Consider the following 27,970-nt stretch of genomic DNA (forward strand, 5'->3'; position numbering starts at 1 on the left):
CTGATGACGACTCCGAGTTTATGGATAGCGACATGGACACAGATGACAGCGAGGGTGACCACAACAGTGGTACTACACCTCCCTTCGACAGCCCTTGAAGAAGGTCAATTTGGAAACCCTCAAGATGGATTGAGGAAATGGGCTAAGGGTACAAGTTTTTGTTAAGCAAGGAGGAGATGTAATATCCTATCTTTATGCCCATTGTTCAACGTGTGAAGACAGGCAACCACCTGTCCCCTTTTACTATTTGTTGTGGGTTGTAAACCACCATGTATCTTGTAGGCAGGGATACCGCTTAATCAGCAGTCCACGCCTGAGGATTAAGGAAGGTGCTAACACACATCTTGGGCTCCGTGTTTCATGGAGTCTGTGTATAATTGGTCTCATTATTCAAAATCCACAAGCGTGGATTCCCCACTATTGTCGGATGTGTCAGTAGCAACACTTGTTCCCACAGAATTCTAGTGGCTTTGTGCAATGCCACATCCTCGCCACGGGTTTATTTGGCCGGTGTTTCTTTTAATAAATTGTCCTTGCCACATAGAGGAAGCTGCAGCCCTTGCGGTTCCCTATTTTCGACCTAGTGACCGCCCCCACTTCTTTCTTAGTTAAACGCCCACCGCAGTCATTAGGTTCTCGTTTTAGCTCCCTTCCAGCCGACCTTTGGTCCAAGCATTAGTCCCTCTATTCATTGGGTCCAGTGTCTATTCCTCGCCCCTGTCGCTCTCTTTTTATGCCGCTCTTCCTTGCAATCTCTTTCTGATCTCACTGTAGTCTACTTTAGCTCTCTGTGAACTTGTGCATTTTCTCTGCCCATTTGCTTTATTTATGATTGCACAAACCTTATTTGCCTAGAAATAGCTCACAAACACAGTGAATAAATAACAGCTACTAAGTTGTTTTGTTCCTACCTGGTCCCCTGGTTTGTGGCTTGCACTTAATATGGCATGCCTTTGTCAATTGATTTGAACACCCATGGCTGAGACAGGATTCCCCGCTTTCCTTTTTTAGGCCAATTTGACTAACACCTCACCCACTTTAAAAATTCACACTGAAACCATAAGTGTGCTTCTAAATCTGCATGGGAAGGCCAGACCCCGCTTGTTTACCAGGTTTGTATGTCCTTTTGGTCCTTCCCGGAACATAGGGCCAGCTCTTATGTTTACAGTCTACTTTAAGCTCAACAGTTAAATGCATATTTTATTTACTTGCTCAAGATGGAATTAAGAATTACTATTGTATTTCCAATTTAACTTAGCAGCTGCTGTTGATTTGGTATATATTCAGATGTATTCATTTAAACGAATGTACCGAATGCGTTTTTCTTTTTTGAGAATGAATTTGAAAGGTTGATTAATCAGTCAACCAAATAAAAATAAAAAAATGCATTCTCATTCTCCAGCCACGCCACGTTTTCCTGCAGATTAAACCCACCCCTGCCTCTCCCCCGCTTTCTCGGCCCTTATCCCCTTTGCCTCCCATACCCGTGGGTACCCGCTTTCTTTCGGCTTATTATCTCTGCGCTCTTGCTCCCCCTGTGTGCGCTCATCTTCCCACTGAAAGCAGTCTCTTCTTCCGCGTGGTGCACCCGCCCTGTCACTCTGTCGTTTGTTTCTTTCTCTTTATACGTCTGCACTCACTTCCTCTATTGTTTCTGTCGTTTGCTATATTTTTTGTTCTCAAACATCGTTGACTTTCGTCGCTTTCCTGTCCGTGTGTTCACTTTCTAGATGTTTCTTCTAGGCATTTCCACACGTCTCTCTGGCGCTGCTCACCCCCTTTTGTCTCTCAACCAGTTTCCCTGCCCCATCCAACTCCTCCGTGTTTCTCCCCTCTTTCTCGGTCTACCATTCGCCTTTCTTTATCTCGCTCAACTCCTCATTTGGCCTCTTTTGAATGTTCTTCTCCCTCTTTGTATTTCTTGGGCTTCTCCTTTCTGCCCACTCCCCCCTCGCTCTCTCTATCTCACCTTCTCGCTACATCTCTTGTGCACTCCGTTTCTGAATCCCCCTCTGGGTCCACTCGCTGCCCTCTGGCGCCCGGCCCCTCTTTTTCTGGCCAGCCTGTCTCCTTTTCCCCTGACTTCCTCTCACTCACGCTCTCCAGTACATTCACCCCCATTCCTTTGAATGCCCTCTCTCCCCTTTCGTCGGTCTACCTGTCTCCGCCCTGAGGGGGGAGGGCTCTTTCCGTACCCCACCCTCTCTGGAATCTGATACAGCCCTTACAACGCGGTCCCAAGTTCTCTTTCTGTTCCGTCAACTTGCCTCTCTCCCCCTTCCCTAAGCTCTTCTCTCTCCATCTTTCGCCCTCAACGCCTCCCTTGCCTCCCCCCTCTCTCTTGCTCGCCTCTTATCACCTGTCCTGTTCTGTGCCCGTCTTCCTTCCTTACTTGGCTACCTCTTTTCCTCTACCTACAGCCCCTTCTTCTTCTTTCCTGTTTCTTTGCGAGTCGTCCTCCCCTTTATCGTGAGCCTCTTCGTCCCCTGAGCCTCCCGTCTCCTCAGTCACTGTCCTCTCCCTCCTCCTCTGCCCCCTGCCACGCCCCCACCGCTGCCGTTGCCTTGCAGGTGCTTCCCATTAGGCTGGCACAGCAGCCCGCTCCGGCCCCGGGATGCCACCATGGCTCGCCGCCCCGCGCGCGCTGTGAGGCAGAGTGACAGTGGCAGGCTGAGGCTGCCCGCGGGACCTGCGCGCTCAGCTTGAGGTCACTGGAAAGTTACTCGGTGTCAGTGGCAGCCGGGGCTCCGCGCGTCACCCGTGTCACTGGGGGGCCACCACCCCCAGCCCGGCACCATTACTTCGTACAGCAAGGAGGACTTGGTGGCCCTCCTGTCCGGGATCTTCCAGAGGAAGCGGCTGATCGCTGCCGTGCTCGGCATCGTCATGGTGCTGCTGCTGCTCGTCGCCATCCCCTTCCTGATCCAGCCCCCCAAGTCCTCGGCGCACTACGAGATGATGGGTACCTGCCGCATGATCTGCGACCCCTACAGCGCCAAGCCGAGCAGCACGGCCGTCGAAGCACTGCAGGACCTCAGCGCCGTGCCCCCGCCTCCCTTCATCCAGGGCCCCAAGGGGGATCAGGGCAGGATGGGGAAGCCCGGGACCAAGGGGCCACCGGGGGAACCGGGGCCCCCGGGACCGCGGGGTCCCCCTGGCGAGAGAGGGGATCCCGGCAAACCAGGATTCCCGGGGTTGGCCGTGGCCGGGACAACGGACACCACTGGGGGCACTGTGACCACGGCCTTCGCGGGACCCAAGATCGCCTTCTACGTTGGACTCAAGAGCCCCCACGAGGGCTATGAAGTATTGAAGTTTGACGACGTGGTCACCAACCTGGGCAACCACTACGACCCTTCCACGGGCAAGTTCACCTGCCAGGTGCCGGGCATCTATTTCTTCACCTACCACATCCTCATGCGCGGAGGGGACGGCACCAGCATGTGGGCTGACCTGTGCAAGAACGGCCAGGTGAGTCTGTGCCTTGGGCAGTGCGCGGCGAGGGCGCGGGGGTGCATGTGACCTTACCTGTGCAGGAGCGGCCAGGTGAGTCTGAGCCTTGGGCAATGCGTGATGTGGGGGCGGGGGTGCATGTCAGCTTACCTGTGCAAGAGCAGCCAGGTGGGTCTGAGCCTTGGGCAGTGCGTGGTGTGGGGGGGGGGGGGGTGCATGTGAGCTTACCTGTGCAGGAGCGGCCAAGTGAGTCTGAGCCTTGGGAAGTGAGTAGTGTGGGGGACAATGGAGTTGACATCTGCAAGAGCGGCCCTCTGATTCTGATCCTTGGAGAATGCGTGGTCTGGGGTGGAGTGGTGCGTGAGCTTACCTGTGCAAGAACGGCCAGGTGAGTCCGAGCCTTGGGAAGTGAGTAGTGTGGGGTACACTTGGGCTGATATCTGCAAGAGCAATCAGCTGATTCTGATCCTTGGAGAACTGGTGGTGTGGGGGGTGTGAAGGGTAATGTGGGTTGGCCTATGCAAGAGTGGCCAGGTGAGTCTGAGCCGTGGGGAATGCGTGGCGTGGGGGCGGAGTGGAGTGTGAGCTTACATGTGTAAGAGTGGCCAGATGAGTCTGAGCCTGGGGGAATGCGTGGTGTGGGGTGGAGTGGTGCGTGAGCTTACCTGTGCAAGAACGGCCAGGTGAGTCTGAGCCTTGTGCAGTGCCCGGTGTGCGGGTCGGGGGCATGTGAGCTTACCTGTGCAAGAGCAGCCAGGTGAGTCTGAGCCTTGTGCAATGCGTGATGTGAGGGCGGGGGCGCGGGGGTGCATGTCAGCTTACCTGTGCAAGAACGGCCAGGTGAGGCCTTGTGTGGGGGCAGGGGTGCATGTGAGCTTAACTGTGCATGAGCGGCCAGGTGAGTCTGAGCCTTGGGCAGTGCGTGCTGTGGGGGCGGGGGTGCATGTCAGCTTACCTGTGCAAGAGCAGCCAGGTGAGTCTGAGCCTTGTGCAATGCGTGGTGTGAGGGTGGGGGCATGTGAGTTTACCTGTGCAAGAACGGCCAGGTGAGTCTGAGCCTTGTGCAATGCGTGGTGTGCGGGTCGGGGGCATGTGAGCTTACCTGTGCAAGAGCAGCCAGGTGAGTCTGAGCCTTGTGCAGTGCGTGGTGTGGGGGTCGGGGGCATGTGAGCTTACCTGTGCAAGAGCAGCCAGGTGAGTCTGAGCCTTGTGCAATGCGTGGTCTGAGGGCGGGGGCGCGGGGGTGCATGTCAGCTTACCTGTGCAAGAACGGCCAGGTGAGGCCTTGTGTGGGGGCAGGGGTGCATGTGAGCTTAACTGTGCATGAGCGGCCAGGTGAGTCTGAGCCTTGGGCAGTGCGTGCTGTGGGGGCGGGGGTGCATGTCAGCTTACCTGTGCAAGAGCAGCCAGGTGACTCTGAGCCTTGTGCAATGCGTGGTGTGAGGGTGGGGGCATGTGAGTTTACCTGTGCAAGAGCAGCCAGGTGAGTCTGAGCCTTGTGCAGTGCGTGGTGTGGGGGTCGGGGGCATGTGAGCTTACCTGTGCAAGAGCAGCCAGGTGAGTCTGAGCCTTGTGCAGTGCGTGGTGTGGGGGTCGGGGGCATGTGAGCTTACCTGTGCAAGAGCAGCCAGGTGAGTCTGAGCCTTGTGCAATGCGTGGTGTGAGGGTGGGGGTGCGGGGGTGCATGTCAGCTTACCTGTGCAAGAACGACCAGGTGAGTCTGAGCCTTGGGCCTTGCGTGGGGGCGGGGTGCATGTGAGCTTAACTGTGCAAGAGCAGCCAGGTGAGTCTGAGCCGTGTGCAATGCGTGGTGTGAGGGTGGGGGCATGTGAGTTTACCTGTGCAAGAGCAGCCAGGTGAGTCTGAGCCTTGTGCAGTGCGTGGTGTGGGGGTCGGGGGCATGTGAGCTTACCTGTGCAAGAGCAGCCAGGTGAGTCTGAGCCTTGTGCAGTGCGTGGTGTGGGGGTCGGGGGCATGTGAGCTTACCTGTGCAAGAGCAGCCAGGTGAGTCTGAGCCTTGTGCAATGCGTGGTGTGAGGGTGGGGGCGCGGGGGTGCATGTCAGTTTACCTGTGCAAGAACGACCAGGTGAGTCTGAGCCTTGGGCCTTGCGTGGGGGCGGGGGAGCATGTGAGCTTAACTGTGCATGAGCGGCCAGGTGAGTCCGAGCCTTGGGAAGTGAGTAGTGTGGGCAACACTTGGGCTGAACTCTGCAAGAATGGCCAGCTGATCCTGATCCTTGGGGAATGCGTGGTGTGGCGTGTGTAAAGGGTAATGTGGGGTGCCCTATACAAGAGTGACCAGGTCCGTCTGAGGGGCATGTGAGCGTACCTGTTCAGGAGCGACCAGGTGAGTCTGAGCCTTGGGGAATGCGTGGTGTGGGGGTAAAGGGGGGTGAAGTGTAATGTTGGGGTGCCCTATGCAAGAGCGGCTGCAAGAGCGGCCAGGTGCGTCTGAGCCTGGGGGATTGCGTGGTGTGGGGTGTGTGAAGGGTAATGTTTGGGTGCCCTATGCAAGAGCGGCCAGGTGAGTCTGAGCCTTGGGGAATGCGTGGCGTGGGGGTGGAGTGGCGTGTGTGTGTAAGAGCGGCCAGGTGAGTCTAAGCTTTGGGAAATTAGTATCGTGGGGGACACTTGGGCTGACCTCTGCAAAAATGGCCAGGTGAGTTGGAGGCCTGCCATCTAGTGGTTTGTGTGTTGTGTGTGTATGAGGGGTGCGTGATGAACGGTCAGGTGATTGTGAGCCTTGGGAGTGAGTGGTGTGTGGGTGGGAGGGAGGGAGGGAGGTGACCTGTGCGAGAACGGCCAGGCAAGCCTGGAGTGCGTGGTGTTTGGGTGGTGGCTGGGGGCTAACCTGTGCAATAACGGTCAGCTTTTTCTGAGCCTTCGATAAGGTATGCGTGGGGCAAGTGGGTCGGCCTACTGATGAACGGCCAGGTGAATCTGAGCGCTGGGCAGAGTGGGTGCAGAAAATGGTCTGATCTGCACAGGACTGGCCACGAGGTTTAAGGCAGCTTGAGGATGGACTCAGTGAGAACGACTAGTTCATTGTTATTAAAAGTTCATGGCGAGTGGATTCCCGGCTCTGCAATAGCTAAATTGATGGTTGCGGTCATTGGGAATGGAGGATATGTCGAAGGCAGGGGGGATGAGCCCCGGCACCATCATGTACCCCGAACACAGCAAATACAGCCAGGTGGGTGCAGGGGCGCGTGCTGGTAGGGGGTCAGTCTGCGGGGTAAGGGCAGAACGCGCCAGGCGAAGCTGTGCCCGGAGGAGGGGACGCGGTCGGGTCTCGCCTCCAGCTTGTGCGATGCCCTTGTAGAGAGAGTTAGCCAGGTGAATCAGAGACGTGCAGCGTGGCGGTGATAACACCTCCGCAAGAGTGGACAGACGAGACCCAGTATGGCGAACTAAGGGGCCACTGCGGCATGTAGGCTCGCCTTTGCAGAACGAGTTGATGGGGGAACGGCACACCCTGTGTGCTGACCTCTGGAACAACAGTGGGGTGGCTCTGTTCTCTCGGGGTGGGGCACACCAGCATGTGGACTGGCCTGTGGAATATCAGGAAGGTGAATCAGGACTCCAAGAAGGAGAGGAGACAGCACCAGCATGTGGACTGGCTTCTGGAATAGCAGTCAGGTCAGTCTTGAAACCAGGTAGTGGAGGAGTAGGCACCAACACGTCGACTGACGTCTGGAAGAACAGGCAGGTGAGACAGTACTCCAGGGAGGGGCGGAGACAGCTCCAGCATGTGGACTGGCCTCTGGAAGACCAGTCGGGTGACTCGGGTCTCCAGGAAAGGCTGGCGGCAACACTAGCATGTGGACTGGCCTCTGGAAGACCAGTCAGGGGAGTCTTGAATCCAGGTAAGGAAGGAGAAAGTGCCAGCACGTGGACTGACCCCTGGAAGAACAATCAGGTGAGTCAGGACTCCAGGAAGGAGAGGAGACAACACCAGCATGTGGACTGGCTTTTGGAATAGCAGTCAGGTGAGTCTGGACTCCAGGTAGTGGAGGACTAGGCACCAACGTGTGAACTGGCCTCTGAAAGACCAGTCAAGGGAATCAGGTCTACAGGAAGAGGAGGGGACGGCACCAGCATGTGGACTGGCCTCTGGAAGACCAGCCAGGACTCCAGGAAGGGGAGGCGACGGTACAAGCATGTGGACTGGTCTCTGGGAGACCAGTCAGGTGGGTCTTGACTCCAGGTAAGGGAGGAGAAGGTGCCAACACGTGGACTGACCCCTGGAAGAACAATCAGCTGAGTCAGGACTCCACGAAGGAGATGAGGTGGCACCGACGCGTGGACTGACGTCTGGAAGAACAGGCAGGTGGGCCAGTACTCGAGGAAGGAGAAGAGACAACACCAGCATGTGAACTGGCTTCTAGAAAAGCAGTCAGGTGAGCCTTGACTCCAGGTAGTGGAGGGGTAGGCACCAATATGTAGACTGGCCTCTAGAAAACCAGTCAGGTGAGTCAGGACTCCGGGAAGGGGAGGTGACGGTCCCAGCATGTGTAATGGCTCCTGAAAGACCAGTCAGGTGAGTCTTGACTCCAGGTAGTGGAGTAGTATGCACCAACGTGTGGACTGACGTCTAGAAGAACAGGTAGGTGAGCCAGTACTCAAGGAAGGCGAGGAGACAGCACCAGCATGTGGACGGGCCCCTGGAAGACCAGTCAGGTGAGTCTTGACTCCAGGTAAGGGAGGAGAAAGTGCCAACACGTCGACTGACGTCTGGAAGAACAATCAGGTGAGTCAGGACTCCAGGAAGGGGAGGAGGTGGCAGCAGCATGTGGACGGGCCTCTGGAAGAACAGGCAGGTGAGCCATGACTCGAAGAAGGGAAGGTGACATCACACTCATGTGGACTGGCTCCTGGAAGACCCGTCGGGTGAGTGTTGACTCTAGGTAGTGGAGGAGTAGGCACCAACGGGTGGACTGACATCTGGAAAAATAGTTAAGTGAGTCAACATGTGGATTGGCCTTTGGTTGCATAGTCAGGGGAGTCTGGATTCTAGGGACGGGAGAACGCACCACCAACATGTGGACTGGCCTCTGGAAGAATAGTGAGGTGAGTCTGGAGTCTAGGGAAGGGAGGAGACACCACCAACACGTGGTCTAGCCGCTGGAAGAACAGTCGGGTGAGTCAGGACTCTGGCTCTAGGGAGGAAGGGGCATGTAGCACCTTTTCCAGTAACCAGGTGAGACTCGAGTGAATTCAAAGAGTCTTTATTGCAGATGACCCGGCGCTCCCCCCGCATCCTTCTTCACCTGCCAACCGTCCAGTCTCTCACCTACCATTCCACATTCCAATCATAACATTCTCACCATCCGCACAGTGAAGGGAGCGCCAGCCCAACATAACAAAGAACAACAATGAGGATACAACACCCCGCCCTTTATAACAAACAACAAAATGAGCAAAGCAACCTAACACAACAAAACAACATAAGCTATTACATTACAATCATCTTCAATTATGAAAGAGTCTTAGAGGCATACCTAGTAAAATTTCTAGGTTTCTACAATTTGTGATTGTTCACCATTAGTTTAATTGACAAGGGGGGTCCTGACATAGACATAGGGCCTCATTAAACGGATGGCGGAGAACCATGGCGCTATTAGCGCCATGGTTCATGCCGGTAAAATACTGGCACCGCCTTGGCAGAAAGGGGAATTACCGCCCCATTCCAAGGTTGGCGGGGCGGTAATTCCCCCTTCCACCATTGCCCTTCCCCATTCCCATTTTTGGCCCATAGGGCTCAATGGGAATGGGGAAGGCGCTAATTACGGTACCGCAAATTGCGGTACCGTAATTATATCCCTGGGTCCCTTTGCGGGTTGGTTTTTAACGCCTGCAAAAAGCAGGCGTTAAATCCCCCAACCCGCAAAGGGACCTTATAGTAAGGCGGTAAGGATTTACCGGTACCAGTATTTTACCGGTACCGGTAAATCCTTACCGCCATCCGTGTAATGAGGCCCATAGTCTTTTGACCAAGCTGAAAGCTTCCTAATCCTGCTTCTCGATATACCCGTCCTTCCGTTCACATTATCCACACCCATTTCTGTTGACACACTCCCTTGCTCTCCACTCCTCAACCTTCCTTGCCTTCCACCCTCTTCTTCAAATAACTCAACGGCATTCCTCTTTCTTTCTTCAATGCTCACAGTCTCTCCTTGCCATTTCAATTTACTTACACAATCCAAATTCCATATTGAACCATCCTGGATCCTGACTGCATTCTTGAATACTTCTCTGAACCTCACAGGATTGGAGTACTTCGACTCCCCCATTTTTTTCACCATCTTCCCCTTCCTTATCCTGACGAAATCACTGGGTACAACTCCCATTCTACAGGACCGCTGATTCTGCTTGTAATCTAGACTCTTACCATCATTTATCTTTAATCTCATAAGATTTACCCATACTGGATTCAATACAGTATTGGGTACCCTGCCTCTCACCAACTCGAATGGTGATTTGCCTGTATCACCCCTGACTGATATTCTGCAGCACCACAACTTCTCCTCTAAAGCCCTTTTAACTGACATGTTGTTGCTCAGAGCTTGTTCCACAGTTTCTACAATTATTATGTTACATCTCTCCACCAACCCATTAGTTTGGAGATGATCATTTGCAGAAAATGTCCATTCAATACCTATCATTCTGATAAAATCCATCATCTCCTTGCTTCTGAACTGTACACCATAGTCACTGATTATCACTTTAGGATATCCTTCTCTCCTGAACACAGGCTGCATGAATCTAACAATTTCATGACCAATTTGATCTCCATCCACCTAGAGCTATAATCCCAGGTCAACATCTCAAAATTCTCTCTACCATGAGATCAACTCCAGGCCACCAATACTTGGAACGAACATTGCATTTAGTACCCGAGGAACCTGGATATCCTTGATGGGCTTTCTCTATTGATCCTTCTGGCAAACTCTGAGGTGGTATTAATTTGTCTCCTCTCAACAATCATCCTCCAAGAAACATTCATCCTTAACTTCCCAAAATTGAAGACAATTCTCATCTACTAATCTCTCTTCAGGCCAACCGTTTCTAGTATATTCAATGAGTTTACATAACACTTCATACCCTTTAATTTCCTGAATTATTTTTTCTTTCGAAGTGACTTCCAAGACCACAGCCACACCTACCATTCCATGTTCCACCTCCATTCCAATCATAACATTCTCACCACCCGCATACTGAAGGGAGCGCCAGCTCAACCTAATATAAAGAACAACAATGAGGATACAACAGGGCAGCACCAGCATGTGGGCTGATCTCTCAAAAAACGCCCATGCTCGTGGGCAGCATGGCATGGTACCTGCATGTGGGCCGACTTCTTTAGGAACATGCATCACGCATTTTAGTCTCAGCGTAAAGGTTTGGTGTGTATGGTACAATGATATGGGCTGAACACTGTAACAACAGGTAGGTTACTCTGAGCCAGTGGCAGGTGTGGGGACATACTATTTTATGGCCTGACCTCTTTAAGATCAGCCAGGTGTCTCTGGTTCATGGAACAAGGTGGGCACTGCAACAGTATCTGGGCTGATGCCTGCAAGAATGGTCAGATGAGTGTGGTCCTTGTGGCAGAGGGTACGATATCAGCGTTGTTTTCAAAATGGATGGCCAGTTTTGTCTGGGGCTTGTGCGTGCTGATCTCTGTAAGAACAGATAAGTACGTTTGAAGCCTGGGGCCATATCGGGTATGGCGCCTGCATGCTGCTTCTCCTCTGCAGGAACAGTCAGGTTTGTCTAGACTTTGGGGTTGTGAGGGAACGGTACTTCGTGGGCTGACTTTTGCAAGAACTGCCTAGTGAAGCACCAGCATACACCTCTGCAAGGATGGCCAGGTGAGTCTGGGGCAGAAGGCATGGTACCATCATGGACCACTGCAAGAATAGCCTGGCAATGATGAGTCCTTGGGCAGTGAGGCAATGGCACCGACCGCTGCAAGAACAGCTAGATTTGTCTGGACGTGGAATGGGCTTAGTCTGGAGACAGGGCCACCAGTTGGCTTTGTGCTGTAACCTGGAGCTGTGGCCACATACCTGTGCGTGTCATCTGCAGACATGGTGATGGGGCGGGGTGGTACCATTTTCTAGGATAGTATGAGGCATGGGTCAGAAGAAAAAGTGCTGAATGCCATAATTACGATGGAAAACGTGGACTTGATCTGTATGGAATGGAAACTTGAAAGTGGGATCAGAGTAAACATTTCAGGTGCATATTCCAGAGACTCTGGTGGGACAGGGACACAATATTATAGGAATAAAGGGCAAATAGGAATGATGGACATTGGAGGCCTGGGCTGCATGAGGTGGAGTCGTCCAAGGGCGGGGTAGAATTGGGTTCAAGAAGTGTTGCTAGTACCAGTGAATGAAACATGTGGGGACATTGAAACCAGAGTTTGGGGTTGGGTGGGGGCTATTGCTCAGAGTAAAATAGGTGAAGGGAGGGAGATGTAATTCAGGAGATTTGGGGGGCATGGAGCAGGAGGTGCAACGCGAGGTAGGCATGACACCAAATGTAACACAATCACAAATGTGCCCAACTAGGACAATCAAAGGCACACAAGGGACTATATCATAGGTAGGGCCAGAAGGCAGGTTTGGGATTAAAAGGGATTGAGTCAAGAATTAGAATGGGGAACCTAGTATTTACCTGTTTCTGGGATCCAGGAGATACAGGGGGTTAGTGAGATCAAATATTCAATAAATCTCACAATTGGAGCTCATGACACTACTAGGTGCGTAATGGCCAGGGTCTGGAATATTGTTACGGAAAGGTGTCAGAGTAATACAAGAGTGCCAATGGAACACATTGCTGACAGATGATTTAACTGTATCAATGTTCGGAGGCTAAAAGGTTACCGAATTTAAAAAGACTGAAGAGTTGGGAGAAAGTGTCTGCTGTGGGGTGAGACAATAGGTACATAGAGGCCGGTGTAACCATGGAACCCATACGGCAATGGTTACAATGGGGCTTGTGATGCCCCTGATACTACGGTTGGTCATGGAAAACGTCACTGGGGTGGAATTGTGGCCAGTGTCAGGCGAATATGTGGCTTGAGCCAGGATAAGAAGCCCGGAATGGGTGAGATCAATGTACGGTGAGATCAGTGCCTTCAGATGAATGGTGTAACGAGACAAGAGGAACCCTGAAACTGATACAAGCACAGGTTGGTCTATAGGCTGAGCCAGAGAGTGTAGAGGCTCAGAACCAGACATGCGGTATTGAGTCCAATGCAAACATAAAAGGGTTCAAAGACTAAGACTGCAGGTGGTCAGTAGGCCTGAAACCATACACAGTATAAAGGACTCATAACGCAACACAACTTAGCATAGGAAACACAGACTAGGGCGTTTTTAACAAGATAATGCAATAGCTTGGGTGCCAGGAGCCATGTCATACATAGATGGTTTGCATGACAAATAGAGACCTATATTACGCAAAGCATGGGATAGGTTCGGGAACATACATGTATTGTTGCAGCAAACATTCCAAGTACTGTGGTTGGCTGGGGGAAAAAAAACAAGATGTGATATCGACCCATAGGGGAGGCTCTGCTGCAGATACAGTGCATACAGCATGCTTGGCAGGAAGCTACTATGTTCTAGGTTTTGAGTGGTGGTCTCTCTCCGAGGGGAAATACCAGCCCATGCAGCCAGGTCATATTATGCACAAAGTAGTGCATAAAGAAATGAGAATTCAACAAAGCGAAAGGAGGATGGCCAGAGACTAATATGCAAACGACACTAGAGTTTGGGCTAGAAAGTTGACGTGAGACCAAGCCATGAACAGGCCTGCAGCAGACAAGTGCATAGTAAGCAGATGAAAGAAGGGGACATGATGGTCACTAGAAACTTGAAGGAGACTAAAGACTGGATAGATTGAGGACTTATTAGTCTGGACACCAAGCAGAGAGATTTCAGGACCAGATACCCTAGTGCAGGGGTCTGCAACCTTTGGTTCTCCAACTCTTTTTGGACTGTGACTTCCATGGTCCCTCACAATTCACGGTGCTGGCCATTGCTGATGGGAAATGTAGTCTAAAACATCCGGAGAGCCAAAGATTGCAGACCCTTGCCCTAGTTGGACGCAGGCTACGATCTGTGATGATGATGTCTTGCAACTGGAAGCCAGTGGATGTCTATTAGATAATGCCCATGCACACACCGGGTACATGGGCTATGAAGGACTGCCAGCTCTACCTAGATACATGCACGGGGGAGCATGGACGTGTATGTATGTGTATGAGTGGGTACAGACCAGAGATAGGTATCTGTTTCAGGTTAGATGGACGCCACCCATTATAAATTTTCCCAGTATAAATTATTCTGTGTGTGTTGTGAGCTACTTCAAGTCTGTGTATGGCATACCTAGCATAAAAATCGGGGAACAAAATGCGAGCAAAGTCATGTAAAAAGTGAGACTAACTGTGCACACGTGGCACATCGCTGAAAACGGCTGTGTGTCATCTATTGTGTACGCTCCTGAAATCTCCAATGACCACGTGCGCAATCACTTGTTAGCAGTTTGGTAGATGCCCTCAGAGATGTGGCAAACGGGTGGCATGGAAATGGGCTGCAGTGAAAAGAGAGCGGGGTCTGCTTGTGCCATGGGTCTAGGCAGTGTGCTCCCCACCCGCCCCCCAGGCAGAGAGGACTCTGAATATTTCACTTATTGCGTTAGCCCATTCATTCCGACAATGAAAGATTGACTGGCTTCGGCTCTGTTGGGCTGGGAAACCCAAGTGCTGTTGTAAAACGGACACAGGTTGGCAATCCTCGAGCATAGTGTGCGCCTCGCCTTTGCGAGGTGAGGAGGAGTGTGTGTAGACGGTGGGAAACCGCAGTGTTATTGATAGCCGCGCGTCTTTCCCAGCACTGCCTTGCCACAGGGAGTGGAAGAGGCGGGAAAGACCTCGCCTCTCAGGGCTTTTCTGGTCATAACGACACCTCAGCCTCTACTTACACTGCCATGCGCGCGCACAGCAGACGAGCCAAGCAGCGAGACCGCGGCCATGACATGGGTTCTGTTCCAAAAGTTATTAGCCCCAAGTATCGACCCATCCTGTCAGGGTGTCCTTCATTCTGTGTCAGATTGGAGGGCGCCAATGAGCTGAGGCTAGGGCTGGCCTGGCCTACAGGGAACTCGGGAGATTTCCGGTGGGCCTCTGCACAGTGGGCCTCTTTCGTAGCTTATTTTCAAATGTTCTCATTCGAAAGGTTTGGGCTTGCTCAAAATGTGCAACATGGATCCACTTTGAAACAAATGTCCAGGGCCTCTTTTGGTTCCCAGTCCACCCCTGGCTGAGGCTGAGTGGAATTGTCCAGAGCAGGGCCGGTCTTAGCTTTGGCAGCACCCAGGACGAGAACAAAAAATTGACCCGCCCCCCACTCCCCAACTTTTATTTTTATCAGTTTACCATTCCTCTAGTTTTTACAACCACATTCACCATTCTATATGAAGGATTTGTCCATTCATGTCCCTGTGCAAGTGTAAAGTTGTAATAGGAGCCTTAGTTACTAGTCACTTAGACTACAGCAATCCGCCGGCCGCAACACCTTGTCACACGTTGCACTGTGCTTCTGCCTACCTTCTCCCCTGCCGGGACCACCGTTCCACTACTTTATTCTGTAGGAGGCGCATTTACTTAGTTCTGTAGGGGGTGCATTTCCTTTAAATAGGTCGCCTTCACCCACCACGGCAGCTCAGGGGAGCCCTTGAAGGACTCCCTCGAGCTGACGCGGCGGGGTACTAATGTGGTGCCCGGGCGACCACTCAGGTCACCGGGTCTAATGCCGACCTTGGTCCAGAGCGAGGGTGATAGATTTAGTAGCTATATCGCCGGTGGTTTGAGTCAGAGTGAGGGCAGCAAGCAGGACCGTTTCTGGTTGATGGCAACAGGGCTGGAAATGGGAAAAATATACTGCAGGAACATTCACTTCTTTGGAGGGGCAGGGCCCCTGCCCAGGTTGTAACACAGTATCTCTTCTTAGAACCCAATCCTGGCGATTTGCATAAAATCAAAGAGCATTGTGGGAACATCATACAATCCACAATTTAAATGTTAAACATGCCTTATAGTGATTCAGTAAGAGACCCTTTTAATCGAATAATGGACTCTTCTGTATTGATAGGTCACATTATTCACCGTAACAAAGAAATGCCTGTAAATTGCATGACATATATATCGGTTTGGACAGCTCTAGCATCCTCAAAGCTGGTTGAAGAGCGGTTACTTGTTTGTGCAGTAAGTGCGATAAATCAGCTCCGGATCTTGTTGGTAGATGTCTGTGCAACCCCCCTGGGCCTCGGGAAAGAGCAGGGCACTGTGGAGTTGTAACATCTGTGCTGAGTCTCTGGGACAGCCCGTCCCCACTTCCTGGTCCTCCCCCCAGTCTGGGTGACGCTCTTTTGCCAGAGTGCCGCTTTGTCTTGTTCCAGCACATTCCTTGCACTGGGTGGCAGAAGAGGAACTGTGCGTGAACAAGAAGGAGCTGCTCTCAGTCGAAGTTGGTCTTGCTGGAATAAAGATTTAGAGGAGGTCCTTGGCAAAACCCACTGGTCTTGCTAGCCCAGCAGTCTTACAGTTCTGCTCTCAAGCTGGGGCTCCCTAGATCACCCAGAAGCAGCAGTTTAGGGGACCTGTATGAACGAGAATAGGTGATTAATTTAAAGCCCTGAGCTGAAACATCCCAAGCCCCACATCCATTGACAGGATCTCCAAAGAGTGAGGATTGAGACAAATGAAAAGAGCACAAAAACAAGTTTGAGTTAATCCTAGAAGGGTTTTGTGCTTGAATTACTATCAGATTCATAATTCACATATATACATTTGTTCCCTGTTGCCTCTCAGCCCTGGTCACGTGACTCTGACCCTCCACGGCCTTCCCCCTATAATGGGGCAGGGGAGAGAAGTTGTTTCCGTTTCCAGCATTGGTGGGCAGGACTGGAGAGAGGGACATTGAAAGGTTGACTTTGTGCATGACTGGTGACATTCTGCCTGGTTGATAATGGGTGTGCACTGGTGGGAAGGTGGTCTGCAGAATGTGTGGTGGGTGGAATGGTGGTAGAAAAGCTGCCAGAGTGATATCATTGGTGCAAGGCTGCACAGTAAAATGATAATGAGTGTGGAATTGGAGAGGAAGTGTGACGAATCAACTTCCGGGTTACCATTAGTCCAGGGGTGAATATCGGTATCTAAACCATCAATCAGTCCCACACCTCTTGTAAACCAGAAGGGATACAAACAGATTGTAAACACAAGCAAATTGTAAACCTCCTTGTCCAATTTTGGTAAAGTGGCAGAAATGGCAGGCTTATCTCTGAAATGTTGTGGATTGTTGGTTAGTTGCAACACACCAAAAATACAATTATTACCCAATGATAAAAGGGACTGTCCGGTCAAGGTTGTATAAAATATCTACTTTATTATTATTATTATAACAGACATTTCTACCAACACTACAAAATACAACCTACCCTGTAAAGGAATGCAAAGGCCAGATTGTTTCAAAGAAGGAAAAGGGATGCACTTTGGATACTGACAGGAGGGTAGTCAGCATGGTAAATAATAGAAAGTCTTCGAGGTTACTTGGTCTAGTAAAGTGATCTCCAGGCTTCTTATGGTTACATCTAAGAGGTTTATTGCAAGTTCTTAAGTTACTGTTACATTAGGATATAACGACAATTAACACTGGCATCCATCACCCAGGCAGGGGAGCACTAACTGCCTGAGTGTGGAACCTTCAGGTAAACATTCCCACATTCACACATCAACATTCCACATGACATCACCATCGCTCAGCATGCAGGGACCGGCACTATATAACACTTGGCTTCAGCACAAAGGGAGCAATGGGTCATAAAATGTCTCTCGGGGGCTTTGAGAAGGACCAAGGGGACAGAACCAGAACGTACCTTGTGCTTGTAGGTGTTTTTGGTGCTCGACATGGTTGAGTTGTTTCAGAGCACTTTGCAGTTTCTGTGACAGAGTTCAAGATGGGAGATAGCTGCGGGTATCAGCCGGCAAAACCTTCAGCGATTGAAGCTGGATGGACAGCTGCAGGCTGGCCTACACGGTGGCAAAGGGTCAGGAATCGCAATCTCAGTGCTCGTCCACGGTTCTGAACCACTGGTCGAGACATCTTTAAGCGACTGCAGCGTAACAGTAACTGTTGCAGTCGATTGCAGCTCAAGGGTTTTGACTGGCTCAAAAATGTTCTTTAAGGCAGAGGGCGGTAGATTCTCATTGATGCACTTCTCCTAGCATCTTCGCTGGGTTAATGTTATCATTTAAGGCAGATGGCGCAAAGCTGGGACGTGTGTTTCAGCCAGCTGCCTTGTCCTTGGTTTTGAGTTCAGAGACTCTCTGGCACTTCCAACGTAGGAAGCTTGCTGCAGAGTCTAGCAGGGCACACTGTGTTCTGGCTGGGAACCAGTTCTGAGGCTGCTTGAGGATCCTCTGGATTCATTATCTGCCTTTCTTCCCTGGGGGATGTTTAGGCAGGGGATCTTGCTTCCCTCTTGGAGATCCTAGCCTTCTTTCACTGGCGGAAGATGTAAGGCAGACCGTATCTTCAGCCAAGTTCCAATGAGGAGTTCTTCTTGCTACTCCTTCTTCAGATGATCTACCAAAAAAAGTCTCAGCTCTCTTTTAATGCCAAATGAACCACAGGGATTGGTGTTGGCTAAGCCTACCTTAAATAACCAATCCTGGGTCCCCACCAACAATCTCCTGTATGCATGAGGTCATAACCAGAGTGCTTTGCAACAAAAAAGGTAAAGGGGTGAAAACATGTCATGTTATTTCCCATCCGTCTTCCTATCTGGAGTGCTCTCCGGTTCCTGATTAAAGCAGCAGGTCTCCCTTGAAGCAGCAGCGAGACAGACTCTCTGACTCCTGCAAACCACATTCTCATACCTTCTGAATGGGGTCCACTTGCGAGGAGGGCTACTGTAAACACGCAGTCCCAGACATGACAGTTCTCTGTCAAACAATGCTGAGGGCGGGAGCTGGCTTCAGGTTGACACAGTTGTATATAAAAGGTTGTTGGGGTTTCCTGCCTCCTTTGATGTCATCTGTAGCCAGTCCCCATGTGGTCCTGTTTGAATTACCCTATGCATCATATGTGAATCGCTGCTACTAGCTGCAGGGCCCAAAAAAGGACATAGGAGATCTGTGGAGCCTATATTAGTTAATCAGGCTGGCCATGGCAGGGGGAAGGTTTGGCCCCCCCTCTGGAGATGCATTGTGTACTTCTCCTGCCATATCTCAAATAAATATGACAGGGGGGTCTGCCCCTGTAGGATGTGTCCATCCAAAGTACACGTGTCTATGCCTATGTCGTGAAGTGAGCATGGGAAAATGTGTACAGATTAGCCCCACAAATTTCCTGGAACATTTCAAAAAAGCCCAGGCGAGTGCACACCCACCGTGCGAATGGTCGAATTCCTCATAGGAAGGCCTGCAGATGGAGGCTACATGTGATTGGCAGGAATGGGAAGGGCGAGTTGATGTGGGTAGAACAGGCATAGGAGGGTGGCAGTGTGAGTTTATGTATAGTGTGTGGAGCTGTGGAGAGGAGGGCAGACAGTTTGATTTTGTAGGTGGAGCTCTGGCGAGAATGGCTGTCAGATTAATTTTGTGTGTAAAAGGTGGAATGGGGCCAACCAAGGCAGGATATGATATTTTGGTGCACACTTTACTGGCCCATATTTACCCTCTATTTTAAGTATCAAAGGAGCTGAGAGCCTGCTTCTATTCTAATGAGAACGCTTAATGGTTGCTAAAGCCCTATATGCCTTTGGGCCTTTGTTTATCAGGAAATATGCTGTTAGGTTAAGGGTGGCGAAGCAGTGCGTAGCACATAGTGTGGGAGAGGTTGGTGGATTGGTCAGCCTTGTATAACCACTGGCGAAGCATACATTTCACTCTGTTTAAAGCTGTCCAGGGGACACATTAGGATACATTAAAAGATGCAGGTGATGGATTCATCCTATGTCAAGAATGGTTCATTGGTGAAGTCACACATGGCATGGTCATGCCAGCCAGTAGGTGTTAATTTCTTGGCAGTATGTGGATGAAGGTAGGGGCTGGCATGTGAATGGCCAGATGGCGTTCTGTGCTAGAAATTCCTGGTAACTATGCCCTCTCCTTCATTTTGAGGATGACACACCTTTCAATCTGGCCATTGGATTCCAATGTATGGGATAGCATGTGCCGGTCAGCTGCTTCAGTATTTCCGGGTGGGAGGACATCTGTCCAGTGGTAAACACTGGCATTTCATATTCCAGCATTTGATAGGACCAGTGATGCAGGTTTTGTAGATGGGGCCTCACTTGCTGTGACAGTGCTTTTATTATTATAATTATTATTTTTTATTTTTTATTTAGTGAGCTTGGGCCTTGGTTTGAGAAGTAACAGAGCACTTTACGGAGGTGTACAACATTACAGATGCATGACAGAGCGCTTTTCTGTGGTAACAACAGAACTGTTATACAGAGGGGGTAGGATACAGAGGGGGACAGAGGTGGGGTACAGCCATATCGGGTGTTGGGGAGGAGAGGGGCAGGTGGCATCTAGCTAGTCAGGAGGCACGAGGGGCCATGTGATGGCCTAGGTGTTTAGGAGGAGAGACTCCTTGAAGTGGTGGGTCTTGAGTTCTTTTCTGAATTGTCGGAGCGTGGGGGAGAGTCTGATGCCGATGGGAGGAGGATCCATAGTCTTGGGGCATAGGCAGAGAAGGCTTGTTTTATGGTTCTTTCCTTTTTGCAACAATGGATTTCAAGTCTGCACATGTCCTGGCTTCTGGTGGTGCACTTTCTGACAGATATGCAGACTTTCTCTGCAAGGTAGCTGGGTGAGCTGAGGGCAACTGCCTTATAGATGATGCAGAAATACTTGAAGGCGATTTGTGCATGCAGTGGGAGACAGTGAAGGTCAATGTGGGCCGGGGTGATGTGGTCGTACCTGCATCGACCCTTGATGAGGCATGCAGATGAGTGTAGGACACTTTTCAGGGGCACAAGGCCGGATGACGGGAGGCCTTTGAGAGTACATTGCCCCCATCCAGGTGGGATAGGACCAGTGCTTGAACGTTAGATCTAAAGCTGTCTGGAGGGAGGAAAGGCTTGACCTTTTGCAGGAGGGTGAGCTGATACCAGCTGCCATTTCTGAAATATGCCCACATCTAATGCCCATTGTTCAAGATGGATCAAAAGTAGGGAAGCAAACACCTTACAGTCAGCATCGAAGATTGAAATTGGCTGCTGATCATTTTGGGGATCTACACAGGACCCCTTCTTATAAATTGTCACGATGTAAGCTGTTTGTCATGATTGGGAAAAGGATTCAAAGGCAACTATTTGGTTGAATAAGTCAGTAAGAATGGTAGCTCAGACAGCTGGATTATCCTTAAAAAGAACATTAGACAATTTATTAGCCCCAGGTGCCCTGGATTTACTAATTCTTGAAATAAATCTTGACAAATTTAACAAAGGACACAAACCATTTTCGTAACTTGACAATCATAACCCTCTTTATTTCTACTTTAAATACACCCCTTTTCTAAACATTCATGTGTGTGACATTAGTAAGTGCAATCCATTACACAAATGATACATAAAAATATGTTATATGAAAACAAATGCTATTGTGTCTACTGTAGCTGTCTTTAAATACCACACTTTAAGGCAAGGGTCTGGTTGAGAGATGCTCTCAGGCAGTACAAAGAGACCGTGAGACCCAGACTACAAAGAAACTGTGACCCAGAACCGGGCTGTACCAGGTGGTAGTGGCCTGAGTTAATAGGCCGAGTTTACATCCAGGGGTGCAAATAGGCAGTTATGTCTTTGACAAAACAGCTAGTGACAAGCATGCAACCCTTTCTTTCAAAGAAATATTAATCTAACATGGCTGCCATGGAAATGGAAGCGAGGCTCCAATCAAAGCCCCTCTTCCACTTCCATGGCGGCCGTTGGACTTCAGGTAAGTGGGAGGGGAGAGGAGGGGCAGAGACGAGAGAAGTGGAAACGGTGGGGGCATAGAGGGAAAATGGTGGAGCGGGCCCTGGTAGTGACGAGGTTGTTTGAAACGTGAGTTTATACCGTGAGGGTCAGTGTGTGGTCTGAGTAACCTGATTGAATGAGGTGCTCGCCTGGGGGTGCTAACTTTCAATATAGTCCACTGATGTATTTAGAATTAGGGACACTTTACAAGGCAAGTTGCCATCTGTAAAAAGAGGCTTTGGTTCTGAACTCTAATGAGTATACCGACAGAAGGGGCTCCCCGGAGTTACATCTGACAAGCAGAGAAATAGCCCTGCCTCTAGGTTTCAAATGTTGGCGTTTCCAATACTGGGAGGACTCCTGGCTAATGGAAAGTTCAACAGGTTGCAGTGACGAGCAGGCATTATTTACAGTAGAACGGGGATGTCCGGGTTGTTATACATGCAGTCATTCAATCACACACAACTACTCTGATAGAAAAGATTGCATCAAACGATTGCATCAAACAAGGGATTGTCTGGAGTAGAAGTACCATGACTGCAGTCACAATGTCATCTCATACATACTCTCGCTAAATCTTACAAATGACAAGTGTCAAAATATTTAATTCTTGCTTGACATTGTCTAACATTGTCAACAAATCTCCTCTCTATTTACTATGGTGCAATACAAAACAGTTAATTCAGCGCTATCCTCTTTCATCAGTTCTGAGTGATGCTTTGGTCACTTTGAAACTACAGATTGTGCATTTGGGAAAATGTGGGAGCTCCTCTACTGAGAATGAAGAATGCCAAATAAGTGTTCCCTGGGATGGTTCGCACTAAGGTGCTTCTACAACAGCGATTTAGCAAACTAGCTTTCACAGTGGAGAAATATCCATTTGCATACCAGTCAGGTCCGCTCAGAAGGACACTTGCCCACCGAAAGGCAAGGCAATTCCAGTGGAGTAACTTTGCTGAAAATGGTGGCGGGGTAATGACATCTGAAGAAAAGGTGCCTAAGCCAAATGAATGGGGACAAAATGGTGTGCCATGAAAGTTGGGGGGGATAAACACCTCTGCCCCCCCCCCCAAATTACCCCCATGGGCAATTCTCCTCTGAATAATAGTACAGACACACATTTCTGCCTCGTTTTGCCTCATCAGTGAGGTGAAGATGGGCCTCTCTAAGCACAGCGCGCAAGGAGGCCATGTATGGGATGCCCTTCTAATTTAGGGTTAAACCTCAAGTGTCCCAAATTTGCCAAAATTGTGGGAGATCCACTTCTAAGTGAAGCTGTGCCTCTAAGCACAGAGAGCAATGTGGTTTTAGACCCTCGTGAGTGGCAAGCCTCACCAGAGAATAGGTTATTTGAATATGTGTGTTCTCAGGAGAAGGGTTACCACATGTTTGCACATTGTTATTATTCATTCACACAGAGGATGATTCAAACATGGGGTTCCCTTAACTTTTTATAACAGGCAACAATTGTGCAATGTATATGATTTTCAATTACACCTTTCTAGGCGTGGGTATTTACTTGAGGCAATTGATGTGACCACATTTATAACTTAAAATAAAATTAATTCTGCCACCCATCCACTGAACGTGTCTGGCAAATACTCTTGGAGCATATGGAGCATATATATATTATGCAGGGCACCATATCTATCTATATGTATAAAAGTGAAAATGTGTGGGTTTGTGGCTTGGCAAAGTAGTATTCCTTAAACAATTCCACACACTGTTTCACCAATCAGCATCAAATTTTGCATAGTTGCCTGTTGGGATTCTCCAAATATTACTGGCTACATGACATGTGGACAACCAATCCCTTCCCCTGCAATGCAGCACAAGTCAAAATTTGTTTTTTGGTTTGTGGCCTGGCAAAGTGTTGTTCCCCATCCAATTCCACACTGTTTCACCAATCTGCACCAAATGTTGCATAGTTAGCTGTTAGTAACATATGGACACCCCACTCCTTTCCCGGGATTTCAGCACCTTCACACATGAGACATTTGCCTGAAATCAGCGAAACATCAACATGGTCATAGAAGGACCAGTCCTCAACCCTAGAATGCATGGTTTCTTAGACATTTGCTCTGCAATGCACCGCAACAAACGGCACCATGCCAGGGTGAGGTAACAGGTAGGGGGAGAGCACAGTAGGTCCCAGTACGCACCAGAACACCAACTCTCGCATCCCCCCAACATCTGCTCCGGGGTATGTCAGCCAGCCACACACACCCATTCTCAGTACAGTTTACGTCAGAGTACAAAGCACATACAGCGATAAGCAAATTGGAACAGCGACCAACAGAACCATTGATTTTCTACAGTTGATGAGAGTGTTGTCATGTCTGTCCACAGAACCTCTTTGGAGAACGGGTACTTTTTGCTGTTGGTCTATAAAGAAAAACGGGTCGCACATCAGGTTGGATGTTCAAATAATGCAATTACCATAAACAGAGTGCTCTCCTTTCATCCAAACCTACATAAACCATTGAACAACTCTAGGGGAAATCAGCAGAGGTTTAATCTGGTCTAGTTTAAGGTGTGGGGTTTATGTTTGAAGATTGAGTTGCACATGTTATGAAGTGGTGGTGTTTATAGGAAGGGCAACCCACTGATTATGTTTGCTTCCATGGAAGCATTTTGACCCCTTGACATAAGGGTGTGAAATATAAGTTTGTATGCAAAGGGACAGGAAGGTGTTCGTTGATCAGAGGGTGTGGCTAGCACGGTGTACCAGTTACCAGGGCCACTGTGCCCCGTTTCTTCTGCGAAATGAGTCTGTGCAGTCCACTCAGGTTGGCTCCTCTGGATATTCAACACGGTTGAGCTTTTTAGGGTGATATGCTTCTGTGAAAGCACTGCGTATCTGGACATGTATGCCGCATTCTGTATTCTAAGGGGCCTCTTTGGCCATTTCACCCTAGATGTTCCGACGGAGTCGGATACGTGTGTGTGGGATATTGAAAAGTTGTGATGTCATGCACTGACACCTCATCTTATGAGCACTTTGACTTATGAAGTGCTGATGTGTTCTTGTGTTGCATTACTGAGGGCGGAAGCTGGAGAGGGTTGGCCACCGTGTCGAGCACGGGGTGGGTTGTTTTCCTTCGAGGTGTGCAGGATGGTGTTGCTGTGTGATGTGGAAAGGCTAATACATTGACATGCACAGGCGATCTACATGCATCACGCATGACTTCACGTCTCAGCATTTTGACATTCTTGTAGGCAGGACTCTAGACTGGTTTCGGAATGCACTTCATGGTATGAACGGGATTATTGGGATGATCAGATGTACAAAGAATGTACAGCTATCGGAGGGATTCTTTCTTTGGTATTAACGTGAACCCTATACTATGGACGAGAAGACAGTCTGGTAGGTAATGGGGGAAGCGGGCAGCACTCATTCAGATGCTGTGATGACCTTGGAGTTCATGACGTGTATCTGTTACATATGCGCACTTGGCCCATATGGTGTAGGGTCCATAGCGGGAGCATGGTGGAGGTGCCAGTCAGTAAGTAGGATTCCCGCTGCCCTTGCAGCACTTTGGTCCTTTAGTGCAGATTTACAGGCTAATTTGGGTAGGTGAGGTGTGAGGTTCTAAGAGGATTAGGGGCTGTACAGGCACTCATCTCGATTTTGGGGAGCATTTTGACCATACAAATGTAATGTAAATGGAATTGGTTATTTATACCACGCTTAATAACCAGAGGTTTCTAAGCGCGGACCTGGGGATCGAACCTGTGTTGCATCGCGTTGTCTTGCTACCGAGGCGAGTGCGTTGCTCTATCCTCCCAAAACAGATGGCACACGATTTCTGTGGAGATGTGCAGGTATGAAGGGAGCTGTGGAGAAGATTAGATATGGAAAATACAAGGGATTTACAGTCATGTGACATGCCCTTTTCCATGGGAGGACGTCAAACCCTATAGTAGGTATTTGAGGACCGAGCGTTTAGTATATTTTGGGTTTTAATCCGCACGCGGCTACCATTTGGCTGATGCTATGGGAGCTGCAAGAAAAGTGGGTTAGGTTAGTGCAGGCAGAGGGGAAGTGCACGCAAGTTTTTCCACTGTGTTGATGCCTGAAGACTGGCAGTACCCTGACTCTGGTTGCTGATTTGTGTTGAGGGTACTTGAGGTGTCTGCAGGGCCACTGCTAGGCATACCCAAGCTTGCTGCAGTGCACTCTGAGCGCACGGTCGACACACGCTGCAGCATGCATGATGAAGGGGAAGCTTATCTTTTGTCAAAGAGGCTGTTCTCCCTCGAGGTTTGTCTCCCCTTTGTTTCATCTGGTGAGGCAACTTGTTACCTCTCAACCTTCTGCTGCATGCTGGAGAGACACCTGCCCCCCCCCCTCCTCACAGCGACCCAATAGGCGTTCTTCCTTAAACAGAGCATTTAAAGTGGGTGTGATTTACTAGTGATGACCTATTTAAGAGAGCGTTTTTGTGGACAAGGCATCCTTAACGTGTTAAGAATTGCAATGGGGCATTTTTATTTTGAAAGCACATGCAAAGCAGCAGTTAGCTGCTTAAAATCTGTGCCTTCCTCCAGCACAATTAAACATATCGCATAAAACTGTTTTAGATATTTGCCTTATTTCCACATGTTCATATTTACCAAGACAAAAAGCATTTAAGTTCAATGTAATATTCTCCTGACATTGTATATTACCAAGGAGGTGACAGGAGAGGTTCTCATCCTGGAGACTGGAGGGGATATTTTCTCTGGCTCTTGCCCTGTACTGATTTTCCGGGCAGAAGTTGATACATGTGGGTGGGCAGCTTCCACCCACTTATGTCAATGGGTGGACGCAACGAGAGGCACCACCAAGGGCTCGGGAGGATAGCTCAGGGGCAACATGCTCGCCTTGGCAGCAAGACGACACGGAACAACACAGGTTCGATCCCTGAGTCTGCGCTTAGAGACCTCTGTATATTAAGCGTTTTATAAATAACCAATCAATCATATCAATGTCTAGCCAAGGGGGGGGGGCCCCACCAGCCCACCTGCCTCTATGTGTTTGCTCTGGTGTGCCACTGCAGTGACCTCATCAGGCCACCGCAATGAAAAATCTCTGGGGGCGCCACAGGATGCAACCCCTATTGTGGGTTTTTGAGGCTAGCATTAAAAATAAGTTTGTTTGCTAAAGTGTTCAGGTACTAGGATTTCACACGAGGTTGCCATGTTTCCAATGCAGACGCTTACCCACAAGAACAGATAAAAGTGCCATTAAAACACACGTCTCATGTTTGGATTTTGTTTTCTTTGGAATATTTCATTATAAATTGTTGGGCTTAAAAGGTGGGCACCTTTTATACTTTACTAGTGTAGTTATTGTAAATATTCCTCTCTGATTATTTATATAGATATGTTGTTCTTTTTTGGGATGTTTTCGCTCCTGCCTACCTACGTAGAGGTCATTATCTTGTGATGTCACTTCATGTGATGTTATGAAACGTAAATTAAGGGGCCCACACTTCATTTGCCGCACTTGACCCCACAAGTCCCAGGGCCGATTCTGGGTATCTGCATCCAGAAGGGAGCTTTGTGTGCGCTGAGTGAGAGGATGGGTGGCCTTAGATGGCGTCATACTAGCTGTTGGGAGAGGTGTGGCATCTGGTCGTTTCAGTGTCTTTGGAAGGTGCTCCACGGGGCTTAGTCTGTGCATTGGCAGGGCAGCAGGGATATTGAGTGGTGGCAATAACTCTTACTTGTGTCTGTGGTTTGTGAAAAGGGAAATGTGGAAATGTGGTGGGGTTGGGAGGCGGTTTGGCCAATTTGGCCAATGTGTACGCAGCACCCACCATGTCTTGCCCTTGGTTTCGCCCTGCAGGTCCGTGCCAGCGCCATCGCCCAGGATGCAGACCAGAACTATGACTATGCCAGTAACAGCGTGGTGTTGCACCTGGACTCGGGTGACGAGATCTACGTCAAGTTGGACGGGGGCAAAGCCCACGGGGGCAACAACAACAAGTACAGCACCTTCTCCGGCTTCATACTGTACCCGGACTGAGCCCCACTGTCCAGACGCCACCACGCGCTGCTGCACCACCGCCAAGGCCACGCCCTCGCGGTCCTCTTTATCTGTACGTCGTATGACGCAAAGAAATGGAAAATACGTTACCCATGTATCTGTCAGTTTACCCATGAACCATTGGCCTCTGGGAACGGATTAACTCATTTCTGTGAGAGGCAAACACTTTCAAAAACAGTTCTAAAACAAGGATTATCATTTTCTTCCCATGGACTTGTTTTTTTTAATTCCACAATTGGGAGTACCGGTGTTGAATTAGAAAACAGACTCGCCGATGCAGCTACCCATGCTTGTTTGCTCAAACGTATTCATGTTTTATGTGAACGGAAGTCTCTATGCGGTTGGTATGATCTCACCGGAGTCTCGTTTTATGTCTGCAGCAAAGCATTAAATTTAAGTTTTTAGACAATTTCCTTTGTCAGCCTGTCTCTCAGTCCCACTTATCC

The 27,970-nt window shown here is 49.7% G+C and overlaps 1 protein-coding gene across 1 annotated transcript; it reads left to right on the top strand.

The window, feature by feature from the left end:
* Window positions 1-1,832: 1,832 nt before the first annotated feature.
* C1QL2 (complement C1q like 2) lies at window positions 1,833-27,933 on the top strand. Its single transcript, XM_069616602.1, has 2 exons — window positions 1,833-3,471; window positions 27,324-27,933. Exons 1-2 carry the CDS (start codon window positions 2,887-2,889, stop codon window positions 27,501-27,503), a joined length of 765 nt encoding a protein of 254 aa, XP_069472703.1. The 5' UTR covers window positions 1,833-2,886; the 3' UTR covers window positions 27,504-27,933.
* The last annotated feature ends 37 nt before the right edge of the window (window positions 27,934-27,970 follow it).

The sequence above is a fragment of the Ambystoma mexicanum genome, chromosome 9 (assembly GCF_040938575.1).
Source record: "Ambystoma mexicanum isolate Mex_15411 chromosome 9, UKY_AmexF1_1, whole genome shotgun sequence".
In the NCBI taxonomy this organism is placed as follows: Eukaryota; Metazoa; Chordata; class Amphibia; order Caudata; family Ambystomatidae; genus Ambystoma; species Ambystoma mexicanum.